The sequence below is a fragment of the Pleuronectes platessa genome, chromosome 3, assembly GCF_947347685.1.
Source record: "Pleuronectes platessa chromosome 3, fPlePla1.1, whole genome shotgun sequence".
NCBI lineage: Eukaryota > Metazoa > Chordata > Actinopteri > Pleuronectiformes > Pleuronectidae > Pleuronectes > Pleuronectes platessa.
Window position 1 is genome coordinate 5014450 of NC_070628.1, and position 23167 is coordinate 5037616.

General features: G+C 43.5%; 1 protein-coding gene across 1 annotated transcript in view; it reads right to left on the bottom strand.

Annotated features, from left to right (window-relative positions):
• Positions 1-1130: 1130 nt before the first annotated feature.
• Positions 1131-23167, bottom strand: part of LOC128436991 (vasorin) — a 32242-nt gene continuing 10205 nt past the window's right edge. Inside the window, exons 2-3 of the mRNA XM_053418949.1 lie at positions 18406-18485; positions 1131-6416 (exon numbers count right to left, since the gene is read on the bottom strand). Coding sequence (XP_053274924.1) covers positions 4269-6398 — 2130 coding nt within the window. The 5' untranslated portion in view covers positions 6399-6416; positions 18406-18485 and the 3' untranslated portion in view covers positions 1131-4268. The remainder of the gene's footprint in view (positions 6417-18405; positions 18486-23167) is intronic.

Sequence of the window (23167 nt, forward strand, 5' to 3'; positions counted from 1 at the left end):
TGTTGTGTTTATTAGTCTAATAGCTGCAGACTGTGCTTGTGTCACTTCCAGGACCCTGGTACTTTGTATCACAGCTCTGTGTTAAGACCTGGACAGAGCGACACCTGTGTTCCTCCAGGGTCGCTCTGTCCTTTCCACACGTTTGTGTTAAATTTGCAAAAGATCCAAAACACACTCAAACTGCACCACAGCTCCAGTGTTCTTTTTTTTTATCAGAGCAGACATACCTCAGCAGTGAAGTCACCTTCGCTTCCACTCGGGTTTTTCCTTGAATTTCTGATCAGTGACACGACACTGGAGCAGGAGTGTTTATATCTGGAATCGAAAAATCCAAACATTCACTCTATGGAAAAGATAAACCAGATGTAAACCAGATAAACCAGATGTTCAGTGGATGATTTACCCTCACAAGCTGAATCTTGTATTCCTCACTGTTTAAATGTGGACTTTTGGGTCTTTGTGTTTGTTTTTTCATTTCAGTGAACTGTGGAGGAGGGTGCAAGGAAAAATGTAAAAAGTTGAGTCAACATGAAAACAGCCACTGGCAAAGGCTGCTCAGTCGTCTCATCTGGAAACTTTGTGTTATTTAGTTTGTTTTTTTCCATCAGCATCTGTTCTTGGTTATTAGCGGAAAATACGGCAAACGATCTCCATCCACACACACCGACATAACCTTATAAAGTAATCAGGTTGTGGTTCAGGTCAGTGTGTGTTTCGCTGTGTGTGTCTGTGTGTGTGTGTGTGTGTGTGTCTGTTTGTGTGTGTCTCTGTGTGTGTGAGGAATCTTCTGTTGGAAATTAAATCTTTTTTTCACTCTTATTTATGTATATATATTTAACACTCTTGTACATTCAACAAATAGTTATTATCTCCATCCATTAATATCCTCTGCATCTATTTCTTCATCTGTCATACTTGACAAAGCTCTTAAATTAAATTTATTAAAAAGTCTTAAACTTGTGAACGACAGAAGCCCAGATTCCTCAAATCCACAAAAAGGAGGAAAACTGTAAAAACCCTCGCTACTGAGCTCGTTAACATGTTCGTTACTGCTCCAATAAAACATATAAAAGTGACTTATATCCTTCAGCCAGTGCCATTCATGAAATAAACACACAGAACCACAGGCGTATTGTCATTAAGGCATTTTAATACTGCTCTTTTTTTCTCAGCATCTGACGAACATGTAAAGACGAATCTGACAAACACGAAAAACGATAAGACAGAGAAGCTTCCCCTGAATAAACAGAAGAAGAAGAAACTGTAACAAGCACGTTGAAAGTATTTCAAACATTTCCTGCCTCCGCTCACTGTCCAAAGCCAAACAGAGTCTTCCACTTGATATATCGGGGGGAAAGCAGATATTGTATATGAGCGTCTGTGTCTGTGTCTGCTGGGATGTTGACAGAGTGAAGAACGAGGAGGAGCTGGCGGATGGGGAGTTGATTTTGGACAGTGTAGTGCATGAGCTCCATTATAAAGACGACAACTTACCAAAACACACACGTTACACACATACGTCACACAAACAAACACACACGCACCTGAACAATCCAACTGAAAACATAAGGTCATCTTAGCTTTTAGCTGTTTAGACGACCGAGAACAAAGAAAGCTGTTTTATTTTAAAAACTGGCTAAACTGGTTACATTACATTTCATCTTTCTTCATTTTTAGTTTGTAATGTATTAAAATGCGATGTCTTGTGAGGCAAAATAAAGGCCCTTTTGTTCCTGAAGTACACATCAGTGTGTAACCTGACTCTACGAGAGCTCGGTAAGGCTCAGAGTGCTGCTAAGGCACGTCGCTGGTAACCTGCCTGGGATTCAGTAATCTGTTCTTAATGGAAGGGAGAAAAAAATAAAACACTAAATGTTTGTGACTTTCCGAGACTTGGACGACAATAAATTCCTCCGAATGGTGCATTTCACAGTCTGGTTAAGCAGTAAACAAGAAAAACACACGCCAATGATTTGTGTTAGGCAAAAACACAGGATGTTTAAAGTGTAGTGTCGAGAAGCAGCAAGAGGGAAAGTGTGTCAGACGAGAACACAAAGCTTCAGGGGGAACACTGTGAAAGGGCGGCACGGTGGAACAGTGGTTAACACTGTCCACTCACTCCAGCTCTCTGGCGTTTGCATGTTCTCACACCTGCGTGCAATAAATCTCTGGCACTGCAGCTTCCTACCAAGGTCTAAACACAAGCAGGTTGGGTAAACTGGCAAAGCTAACTGGCCTGTAGCTGTGAACATGAGGGTGAAGGATTGTTTGTCTTTATTTGTCAGTTTGGTGACGACATGTCCAGGATGTGCCCGCCTCTTACTCACTCAGCTGGGAAGGCCCCCCCCCCCCAAAGGTCCTCAAAAGGATGAGCAGAATAGATAATGGATGGATGGATGGATGGAGAAATGGAACTGTTTAGACTATATCTCAAAAAAGGATGCAGTCGGCAACACAGAGAGGAAACAACCAGTGTCTCAAAGTTACTGACACTTCCAGCAAATTGCCTTGAATCTCTTTGAACTTGCTTTGTTTGCTCGGCACATGTGTGCAGCTTTATGGGTTTGGGCTCGGTGGCAAAAGGCCTTTGAACCAAGTGTTGGAAGTCTGAGGCTGAACCGTGTCTTTATGAAGCGTCGGCAGAGAGAAGAGAGTGTCTGACACTTGACGGTGAGATTTAGTTTGACTGTGTGTCGGTGAAAAAACTCTGTTGCCGAGTTGTAGTTTCAATTATTTAATTCAAACTTCCTAGAGTTGATGGCCGCTGGCTGTTTTTGTTGCCGTTCTATTAAATCTCTATAAACAGATTCTGTATGTTCTACTTCGACCAATCACGTTTGAGCAGGCTCTGATTGAAGACTGTCCGAGATTAGTCAACATATCGTCCAAACCGTAAACACGTAAAGAAAGTATCACTGTTTGTGTTTTGTGTGGCGCAAAGACTCAATGATAAAAGCAACTAGTCGGACTGTGAACTGTGTACAGCAAAGGGATTTTCGGCTCGGATATCAGCTGTCTACACCGCAAGCCACAAAATATTAGCCGTTTCCCGCAGAGGCTAATTCGTCGTCGTATGAAAGCCGATTTGAGAAGGTCTCATAAATTTAAATTAGTAATTTACTTCTAAGGAGAACATGTAATCTAACAATGCAAAAAAAGAAATTATCAAACACATTATGACTTTAGCATTTTTGCACTGTGGGTAAAATCCGTAACGTTTCAACTGACATTGGCAATACTGAAAGAACAATAACAGAAAATACACAAACAATAGAAAAGACAACACATCATACAGAATATCATGATATCAGCTACACAAAACAGTCTTCTCGTCACGGCACAAAACAATATCGACAAAGTCAATTCACAATGGCTTTTCATTCAGTCCATTTATCTTTCACAGCAAAGTTATCTCCTGCGGAGCCAGAAGCTTTTGAGATGTATAGAAAGAAAAATCATTGTCTGCTGATACTGAAAAAATCCAAATCCGCACGTGAAGAAACTTTCAGATTAGATTACGTCAACAACATAATGTGGAGTTTAGGCAGCTTTATATTTTTTCTTATTGCATTTCCTCATGTGACCATCAGTCTTTTGGCGGCTCGTCACTGGGACACCAGAAAGGTAAGGGAATATGTCTTTTCAGTGCAAGTTCTTTCCATAGTTCCCATGGAGCAGGTGGAGTTGTTCAAAACCCCCTTTTTGCTCCAGGGCCTGTGGTCCAGGCGAGTCCCAGCTCTCATTTACACCACCGTCATATCCTCGGCTCCTGTGGCCTGACGCACCTTCCTCCTGTTTCTCCCAAATCCAGCAACAGGATGACAGCTCATTCACATAGTCTCTTTTATATAAAAAAATAAGCTGCTGAATAAAGTTGTGTCAATGCAAAAAGGCACTTCCATTTTCACTCCTCTACTAAGACCGGTCTAGTCGATTGCACTTAGTTTAATCACCCGGTTGGGTCTCACCACCATCTAACTCAGCTGGATGAGTTTGAAACACATCCTGTTTATTGTCCCACAGTGGTTTAGCACATTTCCAATATGCTTTCTATCTGCAACATTCAGTATCATTTAGGGTCTTGAAAATAGATCTATCATTTAGACAAGTCCAAATAAGTAAGTGCCGCTTTTCAAATTGAGGATTATTTGAAATTAGAATGAAACTAGACTTTAACCACTAAACGAGCCGTGGCAGGATGTCAAAAGTCCTGATGGGTAAGCCCACTCACTTCTAAATCTTTCCAAGTGTTTGTATTTTATTGCATCTTAGAAATAGGAAGGCTTTTGAGATGCTAGATTGTTGTTTGATGGGCAATGTCCTTGCATCAATGGCACCTCATAGTCCAAGCCCCCATTTTGTTGCGAGGATGAAGGTGGCTGAGGAGTGTGACAGCGCTCAATCTCAGGCTGCTTCTGGTGTAATGTTCCATTTCCCCCATTCTCCAGGCAGGCCTTGATCCCCTCCAGCTCCATGGGGTCGGGATCAGCTGGGCCCAGCTCCAGCTCCATTCCTGCCTTGGACTGCCTCCTCTTCCGCAGGCAGATGATCGTCCCAGCCACCACAGCCAACCCCAGTACCAATGCCAACGCAGCCAGGGCAGGGATCAGGGTATATGTTACCTGGCTCTGTGTCTCCACCCTGGGCTCTAAGGATGTCAGTGGAACCCCTTCGGTCCGAGCTTCTGTACACGACCCTGTTTCTACGGAGCTGTTTGACCTAGAGAGGACTTTCTCGCCCAGGGGACTAGCACATACTGAATAGGTGCAGTTGGGTCTCAAACCACGCAAAGTGTACTCAGGGTAGGATGCCGGTACACTCAGGATAATGGGTCGGTGGTCAGGTCCTGAGAGGTTACGGTAGGTTAACCTTATCCCACGAATGTGCGGCCGTGTCTCAATGAAGCGATGCAGGTCAAGAAGGATAGATGTGGAGGTCACCTGGCGTGAGCTGATGGCATCAAGTTCAGCGGGCATCACAGCGGCAACTACCGAAACCTCTGTTGCTGCAGGTTGTGGTGGCTCAGGAACTTCATCCACATTTTCACAATAGAGGCCAGAGGTTCCTGAGGGACACAGACAGCTGAGTTGACCTAATGGATCAAAATTACAGGTGCCTCCATTGAGGCAGATGTTTGGTGGGCAGATGTGATGTTCATTTTCCCCACTGGTGGAACTAGGGGAGACTGGAAGTTCTGGTTGAAGGGGATAGCTGACTGTTTTTGAGGACACTGTTTCCTCACTGGGAGGTGGAGGAGGAGGAATAGCATTGGTGTGGGTGGCTTCAGGTGGTGTGGTGAGCATCTTGGGAACAGAGGTGCTTCCAATGGGTGAGCCAATCAGCACTGTTGTGGTAGGTGGACATCCAAAATCTTTGTGCTCAAGTGCTGAAAGCATCTTTCCAGCATTAACTAGAGGGAAGTGGCATCTAGTCTCCTCAGGCCTCCCGAGACTCACACCCTTCTCAGTTAGCCACAGAGGGAACCAGGCTAATGGACACAAGCAGTTGAATGGGTTCTCAGCTGCTGTAAGGCGCATCAACCTTGGGAACATCTGGAAGAAACTCTGTGGGAAGCCCTGGAGATTAAGTCCACTTAGATCCAGCTCTTGAAGTCCTGTCAGTTTCTGGAAGTCCTCCATCCTGAGCTCTCCAAATGGGTTGGCTGCCAGGTTGAGCTTGGTCAGCCCCTTGAGGGAGTCTTGCTTGATGGCCTGTGGCACCTCAGTTAACTTGTTTGAGGAGATATCGAGCTCGTGGAGGTTCCCAAGGGAAGTTATAAGATCCTCATCCACAGAGGTAAGCCCCAGAGAGGCCAGTTTAAGAGCTTCAAGGTGAGGAGTCTGGAGGTCTGAGGGTCCCAGGCTTGGGATGTTGTTGCTGCTGAGGTCTAGAAGCAGAAGCCTGGGGAAGTGCAGCGATGGAAGAGATGTGAGCTGGTTCCCTTGGAGCTTGAGTTCCAGGAGCATATCTAAACCCTCAAAAGCTTCCAAATGGATACTCTGAATGATGTTTGCATGGAGATACAGCCTCTCAAGCTGGACCAAGCCAGAAAAACTGCCCTTGGAAATGTGGGTGATGTCGTTCGAGGACAGGTCCAGGTTCTTCAGTTTTGACAGCATCTCAAACACGCCATCTGGAATCTCCACCAGCTCATTCTGACTCAGGTCGAGCATCTCCAGCTCCACCAAGCCTCTGAAGTCATCTTGGGACAAAGTGTTGATGCCGTTCTGGAAGATGTAGAGTTCTCGGGTGAGGGTGGGGACACGGGGCACAGTGCTGGACCGGCGTTGAATGCAGAATATAGAGTCCTGGAGAGGGCAGGAACAGTCTGCTGGGCAGTCGGAGGACAACACCTGCCCTGATGAGAGGAGCAAGAGCAGGAAGTAAGGTAACATCATGGTGTCCGGCCTGGAACTCTGAAAGACACAAGAAAGAAAACGGTTGGTGTTAGTGACACATACTAAAGTACAGTATGAAGTAAAAGACACTGTTACTGATGAATGTGTGAAAGTTCAGAAGTATTTTTCTCAATGTAATTCCTAAAGTCTAAATCTTTGAGCTCATAAACAAGCCTAATCAACAAACCCTCGCTTCCACACTCACACAGGCAGACAGTGTACAGAAACACTAACTGCTCCATCAAAGTGGATTTGATGTTTTATATCCTTAATGAGCAGATACCCCCGGGATCAGGACCCACAGACCAAGACCGTGAGCTAACACAGCCCACCCAGGGTGACCCTTCCTGGGGTAAGTGAGAAACACATTCAGCCCGTTCCCTGTGTTTATGACACAGTCCTCAGTGCGTGAAACCCAGTCTGCCGCAGAGCAGTCGGACACCCGCAGCCACACGGCTACAACATACAAACATACTCCGGGCAAATATGCTGTGAGTAAGAAGAAACACACAGAGACCCACACACACACACAACCCCGAACATTCAGTCATATGTTTTGACATATTTGCCTTATCGTGTTACCAAAGAAATAGGCGCCACACACAGACTTGTGGGGGGCCGTTTTGAAATAAATTAATGTTTATTCACATTTCAAGTTTACACTGATCTATTCTGTAACACAAGGTTTAGGTTTTAAATGACCAAACAGGAAAAAACTAACCCAGCACAGTTTTGTTTGTGTGTCCAAACCCGACTTGAGCCTGATGTAGTAAATGTTACCTTGTCCCTGACATGTGTGGTTATTGCTGGTTTTCATCCATCACAGACATGTGCAGAGTAAAATATCTGCCCAGACAGCCCTCGGTTTGGTAACCACACTCTAACATGGAGGTGGTCACATCTTTGGTATTTCCAGTATCTTCACGTCTAATGAATTCCAGCACATATCCCCATGTCACTCCTTCATCTTCTTCCCGCTTCCATCACTCCCTCTTTCCACGCCCCCTGACCTGGTCTGCATTAGTAAACTCTTGCACTCGTGCCCTTTCCAGGACTCGTGACGTGAAAGTGAAGGAGAAACCCAGGATGTGCTAATGAAGTCAGGAGCGCACCTCTGGCCCCGCACCTCCATTCATGCAGTGCGTGAGGTCAGGGTTTGTCAGGGTTTGTCAGGAATTTACAATATTGTGTCACACCTGAGATCAAACTGAAAAAAGAACAAAGAAGAATGAAAGTGAGGGAAGAGAGAGGAACGTCAAAGTGACTATTTACAGAAATCAATGATATTTAAATGGTAAAGAAGAAATTTTGTGTGTAGAACCACAACTGGGTTTTCAAGGGTAGCTAATATAAACCAGAAGCTGCCAAATCTGACAGTCTCGTTTCAGGACTTCAGAAAAAGATCAAACCTCCAACCTGCGACTCACAGGACAGACCAAACAATGTGGCCGGACGCTGTAATTGGCTCGTTTGTGAACACAAGTTCTCCACATGTGTCTTGTGCTTTTCTGTTTGGTATAAAAGTCTCTGCACCATGCTGACAAATGTGCGGCAAAATGGTAAAAAAACTGAGTGTGAAGAATAAACTTCTCTGGATCTGCCATGTCTCGCTGCCAACCACAGAGTGATGTCTGCTCTGTGACATGTTGGATGAATCGGTTTCCAATTACAGTTCAGTTACAGATGGAGTCTTGTTGGTACAATGTCTCGGGGCCAAAACATGGAAATGGGAAGAAAATGTAAAAGTCAAATTGTGCACGTCGAACACGGATCCTCCCCAAATCCTGAACTTCTTCCCTAAACTGAACGAAATGTTTTGACATGTACCTCAACTCAACAAGTAGTTTTTAATATCTAGTATCCAACAAGAGAATAGCTAGTGAGGAAGTGGTTGAATGCTAATGTTAGCTTCTGTTGATTGTAGCTAATTAATTAGTAGTAGCAATTAAATATGTTGTTTAACCTTTGAAACTGAAATACATATTGATTTTAACTTTCAACTATCCCTGAACCACTCTGTCACAGCAGCCGCAGAAAGAAAAGAGCTGCTATCATCAGCATTGTTCTCACTGAGACACAAACAGCGACACACACCTTCACACACACACACACACACACACACAGAAACTGTCCGACCTCATGCTGCACTGATGACCAGGTATTACTGCCATGACGAGGCAAGTGCTTTTGTTTCAGGTACATGTCCTTACGTCTCGGTGCAGTCGCTCATAGAAAAGCAAGCTCACGAGGAAATGACTGAATGAAATATGAATGAAGGAAAGAAAGAACAACGCACTCATGCATAATGGAGGCTTTAGGTCTGGATATGAAAAAGTATACAGGCTCTACCCCTAGGATATATATCTTCCCTCTATGAATTGATTCTGCCATTTAAAGCCCTGAGTAAACAGTGTGTTCCTGGTCGTGTGTTAGAACATGTAGATTAAACCATGTGTCGACCAGCCAAGTCGAGACACCTTGGATCACAGAGGATGAGAATTCAAACCTCCGTGACGGTGAGGATCCGCCCGGCTGAAGCCTCCCCGTGCAAGAAACTGAATCCCTTCACACTTGAGAGCCGCGGCTTTGTAGGTGAAGTTGACCTCTGACCTCCTCGTAGATAGGCAGTGAGACAAAAGACAGTTTCTCAGACACCTCCCACCCATCGGCACCGCAGCATTGTTACATTTCACTTTCATGTTTGTCTACTTTTCAGATTCTGGCAACATTTTACAAGATGTAAAGTTTGTTCCCATTTACCTCGATTTCTGCCTTTTTCAAAAGCTAAATTCTGCATCTCTTACTTGAAGGTGATTTAAAAAAGAAAAACTAATTGAATGTGTTAAATGATGTTTGTTTGTTTGTTTGTTCCTGGTGTGTAGCAGCTCCTAATTTAATCCTGATTTAGTTAGTTTTCGAAAAATCATTTGCAGACCTTCTACAATCACAAAAAAAAAACTAAATAACAACCGAGAGGAAAGAATCTAAATATTTAATCTCCTTTAATTTCTAATTTAGTCTATCGCTGCACATTTTTTTCACTTTTCAGGAGTCTGTGCATAATCTTAATCGTCTTTGAAATTATCCCTCCATCACTTATCAGTCGCAGCAGTTGTTGAGCTGTTCAGTTCAACCATGTAATCGCTCTAAATCTCTTTGGTCAGGCATTAAAGAAGGAATTGGCAAAGCAGAAGCATCGTGAACCAGAGTTTCCACAGTGTGTATATTCCGAGCAGATCATTTGCCGAAAAGCGAATCTATTCTGAACTTCAATCACAGCTGCTTCACATATAAATCCTCCTATTTTTTAAGCTGTCTCAGCTTTTCACAGGAATGACTGGAGATCAGTGTGAGAAAAGAGAAGGAGTGAAAAACTAAATGTGTCCAGCCTAATCTGAGTTTGTCTATTTTATTATCCTGGGCTGTTGGTCCTCCAGGTTTGATAGAGACTCTGTGCCCATGTCACACGGCCAAGAATCTGCCAACTGAGATATTAACATCAACCTAGGACGTCAAAACATGCATAGGCAGTTTCACCCTGCGAGCGTCACACTGTAATCCCATAACCTGGATTTATGTTCCCTCCCCCGACGTCAAAATGTCATAATCAGATGTGACAGCGAGTTCTCTGCTGTTAAGACTTTGCGGCACACAGTAAGTCCCGAGTGATTTGTACGAGTGGAGATAAGGACACGTGATGAAAGGGAAGCGTCGCCGTCAAAACGACATGAAGCAGGTCCACGTGCACGTGAGACCTGCAGCACACACTGCACACACACACACACACACACACACACACACACACACACACACACACACACACACGCACATTCCTTCACATGTTCACACAAGCAGACACACAAACACAGTCTGCAACACAGCTGGATTCTGTTACCCACAATACACTGCAGCCATCCCTCACTGTGAGGCAGAATGAACAGCCCACATAAACCTTTGTCCTCCCCCACGATAAGAGAAAGGTAGAGCGACGGAGGAAAGAAGAAACAAGAGAGGGAGACCTATGGACGATGAGGAAAAGAACACAGGAGAAGGAGAGAGAGAGACATTTAAAAGCTGGTAGCTGACGACGGCCTCGATTTATCCGAATTCTGCTGTAAACACAACTTAGACTTAATGAGTGTTTGACAGAAGCCAGACAGGACAGCGCTGACGTCCCCTCAACCGGCTGCAGAGGGATCCAGTTCTCAGATGTCCTCGTCAAGCACAACAAACATCAGCTGATAATCAACTTCATTACAACTCACAACAGATTTGTCATAGTTGTGGCCGGTTGTTTAAATAATTTATACAAACCCTGTTCTCGCTATAAGGTAACAGCTGCAGGATTGTAGGAGTCACTTTACCCAAAATGCATTGTGTTTATCACGGGGGGGGGCCCGAATTTGCAGAGCTGCTTTCAAACAAGCACTGAACTCTGAACTGATTACTCTGAAAACTTATGAAAACGTAAATGTCAAGAAACTGGAAGCCGTTGGGGTCGATGTGATGTAAACAGAAACACATGATCTCTGCAGCTGCTCAAGTTCCTCCTCTGCTCTCCAACATAGTCCGGTGCATCCCAATCAAACATGTCCTATTAATGGCGGATTTGCAGCAACACAACGTGTAGTGTTCCTTTTTGTCATTTCTTTGTGTCGAGGATGAGCACTGAGTTTCTTTCTTTACACCCAAATGGAAGAAGGAAGCATGAAGGACATTAAAGAAATTGGAAATACTGTAAACGCAGTAACCACATGGCTGCTGAAGAAGCAGCAGAGTGAGCTGTTACAACTGTTGTAAAGTTACAACTATGACTTATATCTCCACTACAATAGAACAAGCTCATGGTCTGTAAAAGTGCATAGAAGAAGGGGGGGGGGGGGGGTGTGGGAGACAGGAGGACAGGAAAGTCAGGAGTGAAGGTACAAAGAGGCCGAGCAGGGATCATGAATTTGCTCGGTCTGCGGGGACATTGCGTCAGTGGAGAGGAAAAAAGGGGGGGCCATGAGTTAGTGGTACGAACTTTACCTTCACTCCCACACACCCCCGAAAACTCCCCGCAGTGGAATATCCTGTTACCTCACGTCTGAGAAGGCTCAGCAGTAAAAATCTGTTTAACGACTTCAATCTGTCTAAAAGCGTTTAGCTGCAGAAGCTCTTGTGTAAGCAGATGAAGTCGACACGCCGCTGGTGCTGAGCGGGAGTCGCTCTGGAGAGTGTGCACGTGCTCAAGCAAGTGTGTGAGGAAATAATACAAAAATATATATTAAGTCTCAGAGGCAGATTTTACACACTCCTACCTCACTCGGTTCGATTAAAGTCTTGACCTTTCACCTCCGTGCACTCCAGCAAATCTCTCCATATCATAGACCTTTTATAAAATGGAGGTAGACTCCTGATCTGTAAAGTGAAGCCAATGCAGATGACACCTGTCTTCTGTCATATGACCAGCAGAGGGCGACTCCACTGGTTTTAAAGGAAGTCAGTCTGTCTTGATTTATAACGTCAGTAAACATTTTCCTGAGGGGTTTATGTCTCAATCTCTAGTTTCAAGCATGATGCTCATTTAGTAAATTATGGTTCATTTAGCGTTGATTCTGTGTGATTGACAGTTAGCACCGTCCAATGGGTGCAGGACACAGGTGCCACTGGGCCTGCACTGTCCTCGAGCTCTCAGTTAGGCTCCACCCCCTAATCCTCCAACTTTGGTCACTTCTGGTTTCACAAACCAAGTTGGCGCTGGTCAGAATGACGGCAGCTCACACACCCAGGACGGCCTCCAGCCTCTATCATCATTAACAACTAACAACACACAATACTACACAAACAATGAAGGACAAGTCCATTAGAGGAAAGTAGCTCTGCAGTAACAGGACAAGGTGTGGCTGTGTTGTTTCAGGTGCGACCGAAATAAACTGTGATACAATCCAGGGAGTCGGGTTTAAAGTGATACATCCACAAGAAGCCAAAACACACAAGAGGCAATCTGTGCGTATAAATGTGAAGAAGAACTTGGAAATTAAATCTGTAAATATGTGCATAGATTTGTGAATCAGTGGATAATGTGTTCATAGATAATTTAAGGAAGAAAAGGACAAATCCCTTCATATGAGCAGATCTGCAAAAATCATATAAAACAGCCGCAGACTGCGACTGAGCCGTAAGTGCTGACTCATCTTTCAGCCACTTATCAGCCGCACCTTGTTAAAGCCCTATGAGACAAATTATGATTTGTGAATATGGGCTGTACTAATAAAAATTGCGAGTGATTGATTGATTGTCTATTATCTGTGAATGCATTTGAAGATTTATCGAGACACAGATCTAGACACGTATTTGCAGATGAGTCTTAATATTACGCTGAACATTCCGATCATTGTCCTCGTGGTTTTCACTGTTGCTGTAAACATTACCTTGGTATCAACATTGTGAATAAAACACGTTTTTCCTTAAAACACAGTTGATATCATAGAGATTTGTGGCGTCTCCAGGAGAATATAACATTGTTTCACACTCTTATAGTGTTCAGTGACCTTGGATGGTTAAAATATTGTGGCTGATAATCCAAACCTCCATTCAGATAATGAATCCACTGGAGCCGTGCTGTTGAGCTCTGTTTGAAAACACCGGTGTCCATGGGCGTGTCGTGATCTCCTCCTCACACAACACGGAACCAACTCGTACCTGCAGCGAGGCCGACGCAGCCAAAACACACATGGAGGTGTCACACTCAACACAATAGACAATAGCAAAAACAAACACACACACACACAAACACACTAACAATTGGTGTAAAAGCTCAATTACATACACACCCTCCCACTCTGGTTCTCTTTTCTCACGTCACTGAACTCGGAGAGGAAGTTCAACCTCTTTTGGATTTCACCTTATTCTTAATGTTGTCTCTCATTTTGACAAGATGCGTAACACACACTTACACACACACACACACACACACACACAAACAAACACACACACACGTAGACGGAGCAAGACCAGGCACCTCTGGAACAAGTTAATAACAAAGTGTGTGACGGCTCATCTCCTCTTGTCATTCGTAACTGAACTTCGGGGAACCTCTCTCCCGGAGTTTTCATTGGCTGCTGGATCCTAATAGGATGTGAGTCATGTCTGGGATTTATCTACTGTGGTTGTTTCTGCTTCTTCTTCTTCCACCAGTCCCCCCTCCCCTCTCTCTGGCCTTTGAACCAACTTTGACCCCGTCAGACCGAGACTTCCCTCCTGAGAGATCCATTCACATGTGGTCAGCGCTTCATTTAGATCGGAATGCACCCGGATGCGTCCTGAGATCGGACCACAGTGGGAGCCGGTCTGGGCCACGTTCATTTCAGTGTGTTCGAATCCGTCCTGAGCTGCATGTAGAGGAGCGTCCACCCAACCATAACGTCCTCCTCAGTTTCACAATGAATCCAATGTGTTTGAAACACCTTACATAACATATAATGATGGAGGTCTATATCTCTCTCTCTCTCTCGCTCGTTTGTTCGCACACACACACACCGTCACCACACAAACACACACACCTCTGCACTAGCACAAATGACGGTCATGATTATTTGCATATAGAGCTGGGAAGTTAGATCAAGTGGTAATTAGGCGCATCTGACACTGTCCACATGAGATCAGATCTGTCAGCACAGATCCCAGGTCTGGATAAACCTCTCATACTCCCTCCCTCTGTCTCTCCCTTGGTTGCATTGTCATGAATTTCTGCTAACTTCGATATTCATGAAGAGACAATCTCCTTGCCTGAGTCAGAAATGGTCTTTATTTGTCCTCGTTAATGCAGCAAAAGAAGAGAGAGCACCTTGTCAACTTGGAAGAGCTGCATGGAAGTTAATAACCACTGCTTAACCTGGTTCCGCCCAGTAATTAGAAAAGCTGTGGGCAGATTGTCATGTAAACTGGAGCAGGCACTCAGAGCACGAGGCCCAAAAGTCCCTTTAAAATCTATCAGCATGCACCAGGTAACACAAACTCACAGATATCAGTCCTCTTCATATGTCTTTTATTCTTTCAGTCATGATCCATGAATTATTCCTTTGGATTTAAAACAAGAGACCCTGGATCCACCCGCCCACACCCCTCGCTTCCACCAAGCTTCAAGAAATTCACTCAGTTGTGTCTGTAGAATCCTGCAGACACACAAACAGCAATGAAGACGTAACCTCCTTGGCCAAGGTGCATGTTATTACAGAGCCACCGGATCCACTGAAGTCTAATCATCAATCATTTGTGGGCGACCTCGCCCGCCTCGCTCCCCGGGTCGGTCCCTGTGACGTCTGGGTGTCGTTCATGTCTCACTCAGGTATGGCAGAGATGCCAGCTATGCTCCTGCTGCTATGATAAAAATGCAAAGTGGCATCTAGGTGTGCTGCTGCCACCGGTGCCACCGCTGCTGCTGCTGCCAATCAAATCTCTGCTCTGAGGATTTAGGAAACAGGCCCATCCTCAGAACCTGCCTGTTTACGATAGTATCTGTGTTTCGATTGAAGTTTCTGTGGTAAACCTGATGTCAGCTTTCCACTGATGTGGTTCCAGAACAGAACTGCAGTGACATTGGAAAATGCCAATAAATCATCCAAACTATTTAAAAACTTGATATGATTTAGATATTTGAGGTGTGAGTGTGTTTTTCTAAACTAGAAAGGTCTGATAGATCTTTTACTCTGTATACACACATTTACACTGTAAATAAACCATATACAATAAAAAAAAACTAGTTTAGAGCTTTTTATGAAACTGAAATATATATATTTTAGTATGGTGCCGGAGCATGACCAGAAGGTTTCTCATATTGTTTTATCAAACACTGTGTCTTATGAGGACGTGATATCATATCATTGATACCTGCTCTGTATTAAAAGTTTGTCCGTGTGGAACAAGTCTGAATACCTGCTAAAAAAGAAAAAGTATGGGTTAGTGTTTATCGTGTTTTACTTCCATTACCACTTACTCTGCATGTGGACTTCCTAGAACACAGGAATGTTTATAGGGACAAACCTAGCGGAGCCCGACCGACACTGATAGCAGGAAAAAATGTATTCTGATACTGATAAAAGGATTCGTTAAACCATAAATCATTTCTTCTCTGCATTGTTTATCCTTTAAAAAGTTTTCAAATCAGAAAAAAAAATAAACACCAACATCGATAACTGTCTTTGCAAAACTCATATTGTCAATTACATAACATTAGTGATCACATAAAGTATTTGAAAAGGGCTTTAACCAAAGTGTGTGAGTCTACTATAAGTTGCTATATTTTTTTTAATGCACTGGAATCGGATCAGTTCTCGATATCATTCGATTCGCAAAGACCAGGATCACTTATCAGAATCCAAAAGGGAAAATTTATAATGCAGCAGATCAACTATCACACAGTGTTAAAACCGGGTGCAGTAAGAATGAAAGTTTTAACCCCCAAGTTTAAAAAACCCAACTGATCCTTTGCTGTTGCTGAAAAGAAAAGAGCAACTGTGTGTCTGTGACCTCTGTCAGTATCTCAGCTCCAGGCGAGATGCCATTTAAATATAAACAAGTGATGGCAGGCCGGGATCTGACAGATCTGAGGGTGAAGGGGGGGGGGGGGGGCTGATGATACGCTTCACTGCTCCAGGGCCAAAAGTCAACTCAACTCCAAGTTAGAATCATGTATAAGTTGTTTGGTGAAGTTGTTTTTAGGGTTTGGAATAAATCTCTTTTCTCAACTTTGGAGATTCAAATATTTGCTCGGAGAAGACGTCAAAGCACCCGGAGGATTTGTAGAGGATTAAAAGAAGAGGAGACATGTTAAAGAAGAGGAGACATGTTAGAGAAGAGGAGACATGTTAGAGAAGAGGAGACATGTTAGAGAAGAGGAGACATGTTAGAGAAGAGGAGACATGTTAGAGAAGAGGAGACATGTTAGAGAAGAGGAGACATGTTAGAGAAGAGGAGATATGTTAGAGAAGAGGAGACATGTTAAAGAAGAGGAGACATGTTAGAGAAGAGGAGACAAGTTAGAGAAGAGGAGACAAGTTAGAGAAGAGGAGACATGTTAAAGAAGAGGAGACAAGTTAGAGAAGAGGAGACAAGTTAGAGAAGAGGAGACAAGTTAGAGAAGAGGAGACATGTTAAAGAAGAGGAGACATGTTAGAGAAGAGGAGACAGGTTAAAGAAGAGGAGACATGTTAAAGAAGAGGAGACATGTTAGAGAAGAGGAGACAGGTTAAAGAAGAGGAGACATGTTAGAGAAGAGGAGACAGGTTAAAGAAGAGGAGACATTTTAAAGAAGAGGAGACATGTTAGAGAAGAGGAGACATGTTAAAGAAGAAGAGACATGTTAAAGAAGAAGAGACATGTTAGAGAAGAGGAGACATGTTAGAGAAGAGGAGACATGTTAGAGAAGAGGAGACATGTTAGAGAAGAGGAGACATGTTAAAGAAGAAGAGACATGTTAGAGAAGAGGAGACATGTTAGAGAAGAGGAGACATGTTAAAGAAGAGGAGACATGTTAAAGAAGAGGAGACATGTTAGAGAAGAAGAGACAGGTTAAAGAAGAGGAGACATTTTAGAGAAGAGGAGACATGTTAAAGAAGAGGAGACATGTTAAAGAAGAGGAGACATTTTAGAGAAGAGGAGACATGTTAAAGAAGCAGAGACATGTTAAAGAAGAGGAGACATGTTAGAGAAGAGGAGACATGTTAGAGAAGAGGAGACATGTTAAAGAAGCAGAGACATGTTAAAGAAGAGGAGACATGTTAGAGAAGAGGAGACATGTTAGAGAAGAGGAGACATTTTAGAGTAGAGGAGACATGTTAGAGAAGAGGAGACATGTTAAAGAAGAGGAGACAGGTTAAAGAAGAGGAGACATGTTAGAGAAGAGGAGACATGTTAGAGAAGAGGAGACATGTTAAAGAAGAGGAGACATGTTAAAGAAGAGGAGACATGTTAGAGAAGGGGAGACATGTTAAAGAAGAGGAGACATTTTAAAGAAGAGGAGACATTTTAAAGAAGAGGAGACATGTTAAAGAAGAGGAGACATGTTAAAGAAGAGGAGACATTTTAGAGAAGAGGAGACATGTTAAAGAAGCAGAGACATGTTAGAGAAGAGGAGACATGTTAGAGAAGAGGAGACATGTTAAAGAAGAGGAGACATGTTAGAGAAGAGGAGACATGTTAAAGAAGAGGAGACATGTTAAAGAAGAGGAGACATGTTCGGGGGGGTTGTTCCTCCTGCCAGGTGCCCTGTGGCACACCTGTGTGAGTGCAGGCAACATACTTATTTCCAGCCGCTGACAGACAGGACAGGCTCACAGCCAGTGGAGTGTGAGGTGAAGACACACACACACACACACACACACTCACACTCACACACAAACACACAGCTTTTGACATCCTCGACTGTTGTGCGTCTGTAGCGTCTGTGGCACGATGCCCGGCTGTGCATGTGGCGCCTCGTCGCTGGATTTCAAAATGTCAAACCCTCAGTGGAAAAACCAGTGTAACCTAAATTCACCCTGAAACCAAGAGGTGTGACCAACTGTGCCACTCGAAAAAATACCAAACCAGGTCGGCTCACACGCCAAAGGAGAGTTTCCCACTGTGTGATCTCCTCTGTGAACGCTGCCGCCCATTCATACACATTCATTTATCAAACATCTACTGGGCAGCACGAGACAGATCTGCATCCTTACGCCTGAAATCACTCAATGTGTTTGATGCACTCGTTTTTATACATTTCCTAAATACGCCAGATTCTTTCTATCAAGATCCATGAATTATTCTCTGGGAAAATAGTGAATTTTTTTTAAAAAAAAAGGCACAATAGAAGAAGTGTTAAAACCTGGATCTGCACCAAAGTTTAAGGAGATGGTCATGTGCCATCCTTCAGGCAAGTTTCGCCAAAATCTGTTCGGCAGTTTTTGCATAAATCCTCCAAACAAACAAACAACAAACAACAACAACAGACGTAAAAACATTAAAACCTTGAAAAGTCTTTACTTACTTATTTTTCTGTCGTGGATCAAACTCCTCGCTGCCTCTTCTCCTGTCGCTGCTGGATGAGCTGATGACAACAGTCCGACTCTGTAACAACACAAATGAGTACGACTTTAATGACACTGGAAAATGACTTGCGTTGTCTTCCTCGATCCCTCACAGGGTTTAGGCCCATGGACATGGACGGAGCCTTTCGTCTAATCTGCGTTCCTTTCGTCCCTATTTGTCCACGTCCTCTAAAAACTACGGATGTGGACAGAAACGGACAAAATGGAGCAGTACCACCAATGGTCACAGGGGGGCAGTGAAGCGATAGTTCAAACTAGACGATCATAGAGAAAGTGTAACGTCAAAATGGTGAAGTAGTGAAAGCTACTTAATCACAACCTCCTTCACCGTCGCCATGTTTGTTGTTGACCGACACTGTCCACCCTGCAGTGCCCTCTAGTGGATGTATTGTTCACAATCATGCCAACGTAAAAGACGCATTGGAAGTGACGCCTCTCTTTTCGTACTAAAAGGCTCTCTGCTAGTTTTATGTCCCTTTGTCTTCTGACTGTCTCCTCAAACCTGACTTCAGGCTGTATGGTAATGTTTTCATGTTCTAACACTTCTAGCCATGATGTCTTCCTTTAACCTCTTGGCTGTGATGCACTGTGACTAACGGTGTGTGCCACAGTGTTCGATGCTGTCACAGGTCATTTGGTGCAAGTTTTCCAAACACGTGGAGACTCAGTAAATCACCCTTTAATTTCTGCTTGTTCATAAACGTCACATGACCAAATTGCCTCGAAACAAAGTTGGAATCTAAGCACATTTCTATGAGAGACACACTTTTCCCTGCTGAGCGGAGCCGACACACAGATTTTTGGCCTAACACGGAATTTGTGTGAGATTTCCAGGCACGGCAGAAAAATCAGCAACAATCAGAGCAGTTATTTACAATCACACGTCTCCCGGATCATATCTGTCTCAGGCAAACACAAGTTCACACCATCATGAGCGCTGCATCTGCTGCAGCCACACTCACACACACACACAGACACACACACACAGAGAAACCCATGGCCGAAAGACCTCTACGAACTTGTCCCCTGCTGCTGGATCACCTCATTATCCCAGTGTTGGGTCAGGGAGTGTGGACGGATTTACTGCAGAGAGAGATTTCTATAGGAACACACACACACTAACACACACTAACACACAAACGATTATAATTGGATTATGATTGGGAAAAGTTCAGCGTCTGGATGTTGTGAACACAGAAGGACTTTCACTAATATGACGTGTGTGTAGAAATGTACAACTGAAGTAGGATGTGGATTAGGGTGTGTGTTTCTGTGTGTGTGTGTGTGTGTGTGTGTGTGTGGAATGGGTGTTTACTTAGTCACTTATCTATTTACTTAACTCCTGGAAGATCCTTTAAAGTAAACACACACGCGCACACACACAAAGTAATTTGCGTCTCTGCTGGGAGGAGAATCAATTAGTGCAAAGTGACATGTGTGTGTGTTTGTTTGGTTCGGTCAAAGTCAGTGACCTCGGCAGGTTCATGACCCAGAAACAAAGGCTGCATTTCACACAGGAACAGAGGAATCTGATTTTTTAACTCTTCGTGGGGACGTTCTGAGCCGAGTTCTGATCCCTGTTGTTATTCTCCACACACACACAATCTGTCCTGTGAGGTCGACTCTGCCCGAGAACTCAAAAAAACAACAAAAAAAGGAAAATCTGAATCTAACTTTAGTTCGGACAAAGATCAACTTGTTCTATTTGTGAAAAAAAATGTCCCTGCCAGAAAATCTGTTTCCTCGCAGCAGTTACACAAAGTTTGATGCTTTTATTAAGAAAACTCTCAAAATAGCAAAACAACCGCGGACAGAACAAAAAGGCCAGTTGTGTCGCGGGGAGCATCGGAGTCGATGTTGACCTAAACTCACGGATCAGACCGAGTTCAGCCCCTGTGATGTCATCGCACACAAACACACTCGTAGCTCTTATCTCGTCAACACATCATCAATCAGGACGGATCCCAGGCTCGGCCTCTGTTTGTGTTCACTACACAACGAGCAGAGGCTCATATCGGACTCACTGTGAATAACACACAACTTATTTAAAGTCCTGATTGAAGCCACTGTGTCCGATATTCACTCGGTTACTTTGCAGATTGTAACAAAAGTAGCTAAAAAATAACCTCACAAGTGATTTAGTTCAAATGGTCAAAGGTCATGTTAACTGTTTATTTCAGCGTCTGGATTTAAAAATTAATATTTTCCTCGTTCGATGCTAAACGTCTGATGTGTTGTGTATACTTGTGTACGCTCTGATTCAGTGTACTTGTGTAGTCGATGGGTTTTTATTGGATGTATTGTTGCTAAAGTACCACGTTAAACTTTGTGTTTGTTTTTTCTGTGCGTTAAATGTGTCTTCAGAGTGCCTGACAGCTTTTCCATGTGTTTTTGCAATCATTGATTACATGTGAAGATTGTTATCGGTAGCGGTTGAATCTGTTATCTCACACTGGATTCCTCGACAGACACAAAGACAGACGATAAAACGTTTGTGTTTTCTCTTCACCGTCCAATAATCAGTCACTAATGACGCAAAACAAGCTGCTTCAAATCAAACTGCAACCTACAAAGTATATTTTTATTAAGAAGCAAGTAAGTTAACAACAATCATGAGTATCTAAAAAAATCTAGAAAACAGAGCTGATGTGCTGAGGAGTGTGAATGCTGTGTGTGTGTGTGTGTGTGTGTGTGTGTGTGTGTGTGTGACTTGTACTGTCAAGCGCTTTGAGTAGTTGATAAGACTTAATTGATGGTGTTAACCTTTCCATTCTTAGCATTGTTTCATCATTGGATCCTTTCTAATTCTTTGAGAAGGCGCAGACTCAGTCAAAGGAGCAGTTGCAGGCGACAGGTTTCACACCTCGAACCACCGTCTCTGTTGTTGCCGTCTCGTTGTGTTGAGAAACGACTTCACGTGTCACATTTGAAATGATAATTGAGTTGATAATTAAAAAGATTTACTGTCTGCATGCAACAGTCGAGGGAGTGTTCGCTGTGTAACCAAACCACGACTGTTACAACAATTATCACAGGTGCTGCTCAAGCAATTTATGAAATGACCTCAGGAGAGTTCAGGGTGAACCAGCAGAGCAGCATTTCACCTCGGAGGAGGTAATTGGACTTGTTAGGGACAATAGCCCAAATGAAACCAATTACAGGATACAGCCGTACAACTGAAGAAGGTAAAATCAACACAAACAGACTCAAACAAGCCTAAAAAACAATACACAGTCAACATTAAAGGCAGTTACATAACTGGCGCCGCCTCTGTGGTGTAACTGGACTCTGAAATGTGGAGGACTGGCGACGACACGCTCCGCTGCAGCCCGGGTGCTGACACACGACTCTGGAAGGAAAATAAAAAAGCCCCGAGGCTGGAGGGGATGTTTGGAGAGGGAACCAGGAGGGGAGAATGGTGTTGTTGTGTTTGTGTGGATGGATGGGAGCATGCATACACACACACACACACACACACACACAAACACACGCATAGATTCCCACTGAAGCCACAAGTGACCTCACTTGATTTTTGCACTAATAACAAACAACGCCGGCCTTTCAGAAACATTTTAAGCAAAGGGGACGAGATGATTTTATCGATACTTCTCGGTCAGTTTGTCGTGAAACTTCATGAACTTAGGAAAAGATCGTGAAAGGTCACAGATACTTTAATCGTCATTAGAACGACTTTAGAAAGTTGTTTTTTTAAACTGTGAATTTAAATGAATCTCGAAGGAGCTGAAATGTTCTAATGGGAGTTTGACCGCGCTCCCTTTCGGATTCCGCCAAAGATGTTATCTGTCCTGTTGAATTTCATGGGAAGACCAAGTGTGTGACTCTGTCAACCGGAGAAGATACCGAGGCTCAGCTTAACAAACACGGGTACGTTAGTGAGCACGTGCAGCTCAGTGGTGTTAATCACAGCCTAGGATCTGATAAGACGCAGAGATCATTTATAAGGGAACTGGTTTCTTCACATTGTCCAAAGGAAACACTCCTTCCTTTCCATACCTGTTCTCTCATAGAGCCAGTCTCAAAAAGAACTTACACTATCCTGCAAAACCTAAATATCTTCTAAATTCGGTCAATCCTGGCATTTAAAACCTTTATTTCCTACTTGAAATCCTTGGAGACCAGTTATTATTATTATTATCGTTTGTCTGTACTTAAATTGAGTCCAGCAAAGAAAGGAACTGGTTTATATGTGTAGGCTCAGTTTTCCTTCAAGACAATAGGAAAAACCAGTACATTAGTATCAATCGTGGTCCCATTACTGAGCAGACTTGCAGTTTTTACTCCACGTCCACTTGTTTATTCAGCTGTTCCCCTGCTCCGACCCTGATGTGTTGTGACCCTCAGCTGCAGAGTTCTCTCCGTCCATTCCAAGATTTGAAACAGTCTAATGAAGCAGAGGCAACAACATGAAGGAAACCCACAAAAATCTATCATCGCTTCATACATTGTATAAACTATGGGAACTAGAATGGCACTTTTCCAGTAAGGCCCAATTTAAAATCTGCTAGATCCAGATTCTTATTGGATCTGCACCAAATAGCAAACGTATATTTTAGTCCCCTTAACATGCCAGATATTTGAAAAACATATTCTGCATCCTTGCACCAAGTTTCGTGGGAAAGCGTTCCGTAGTTTTTTGCACAATCCTGCAAACTCTCAGACAAACTCATCGTCTTTCCCTTC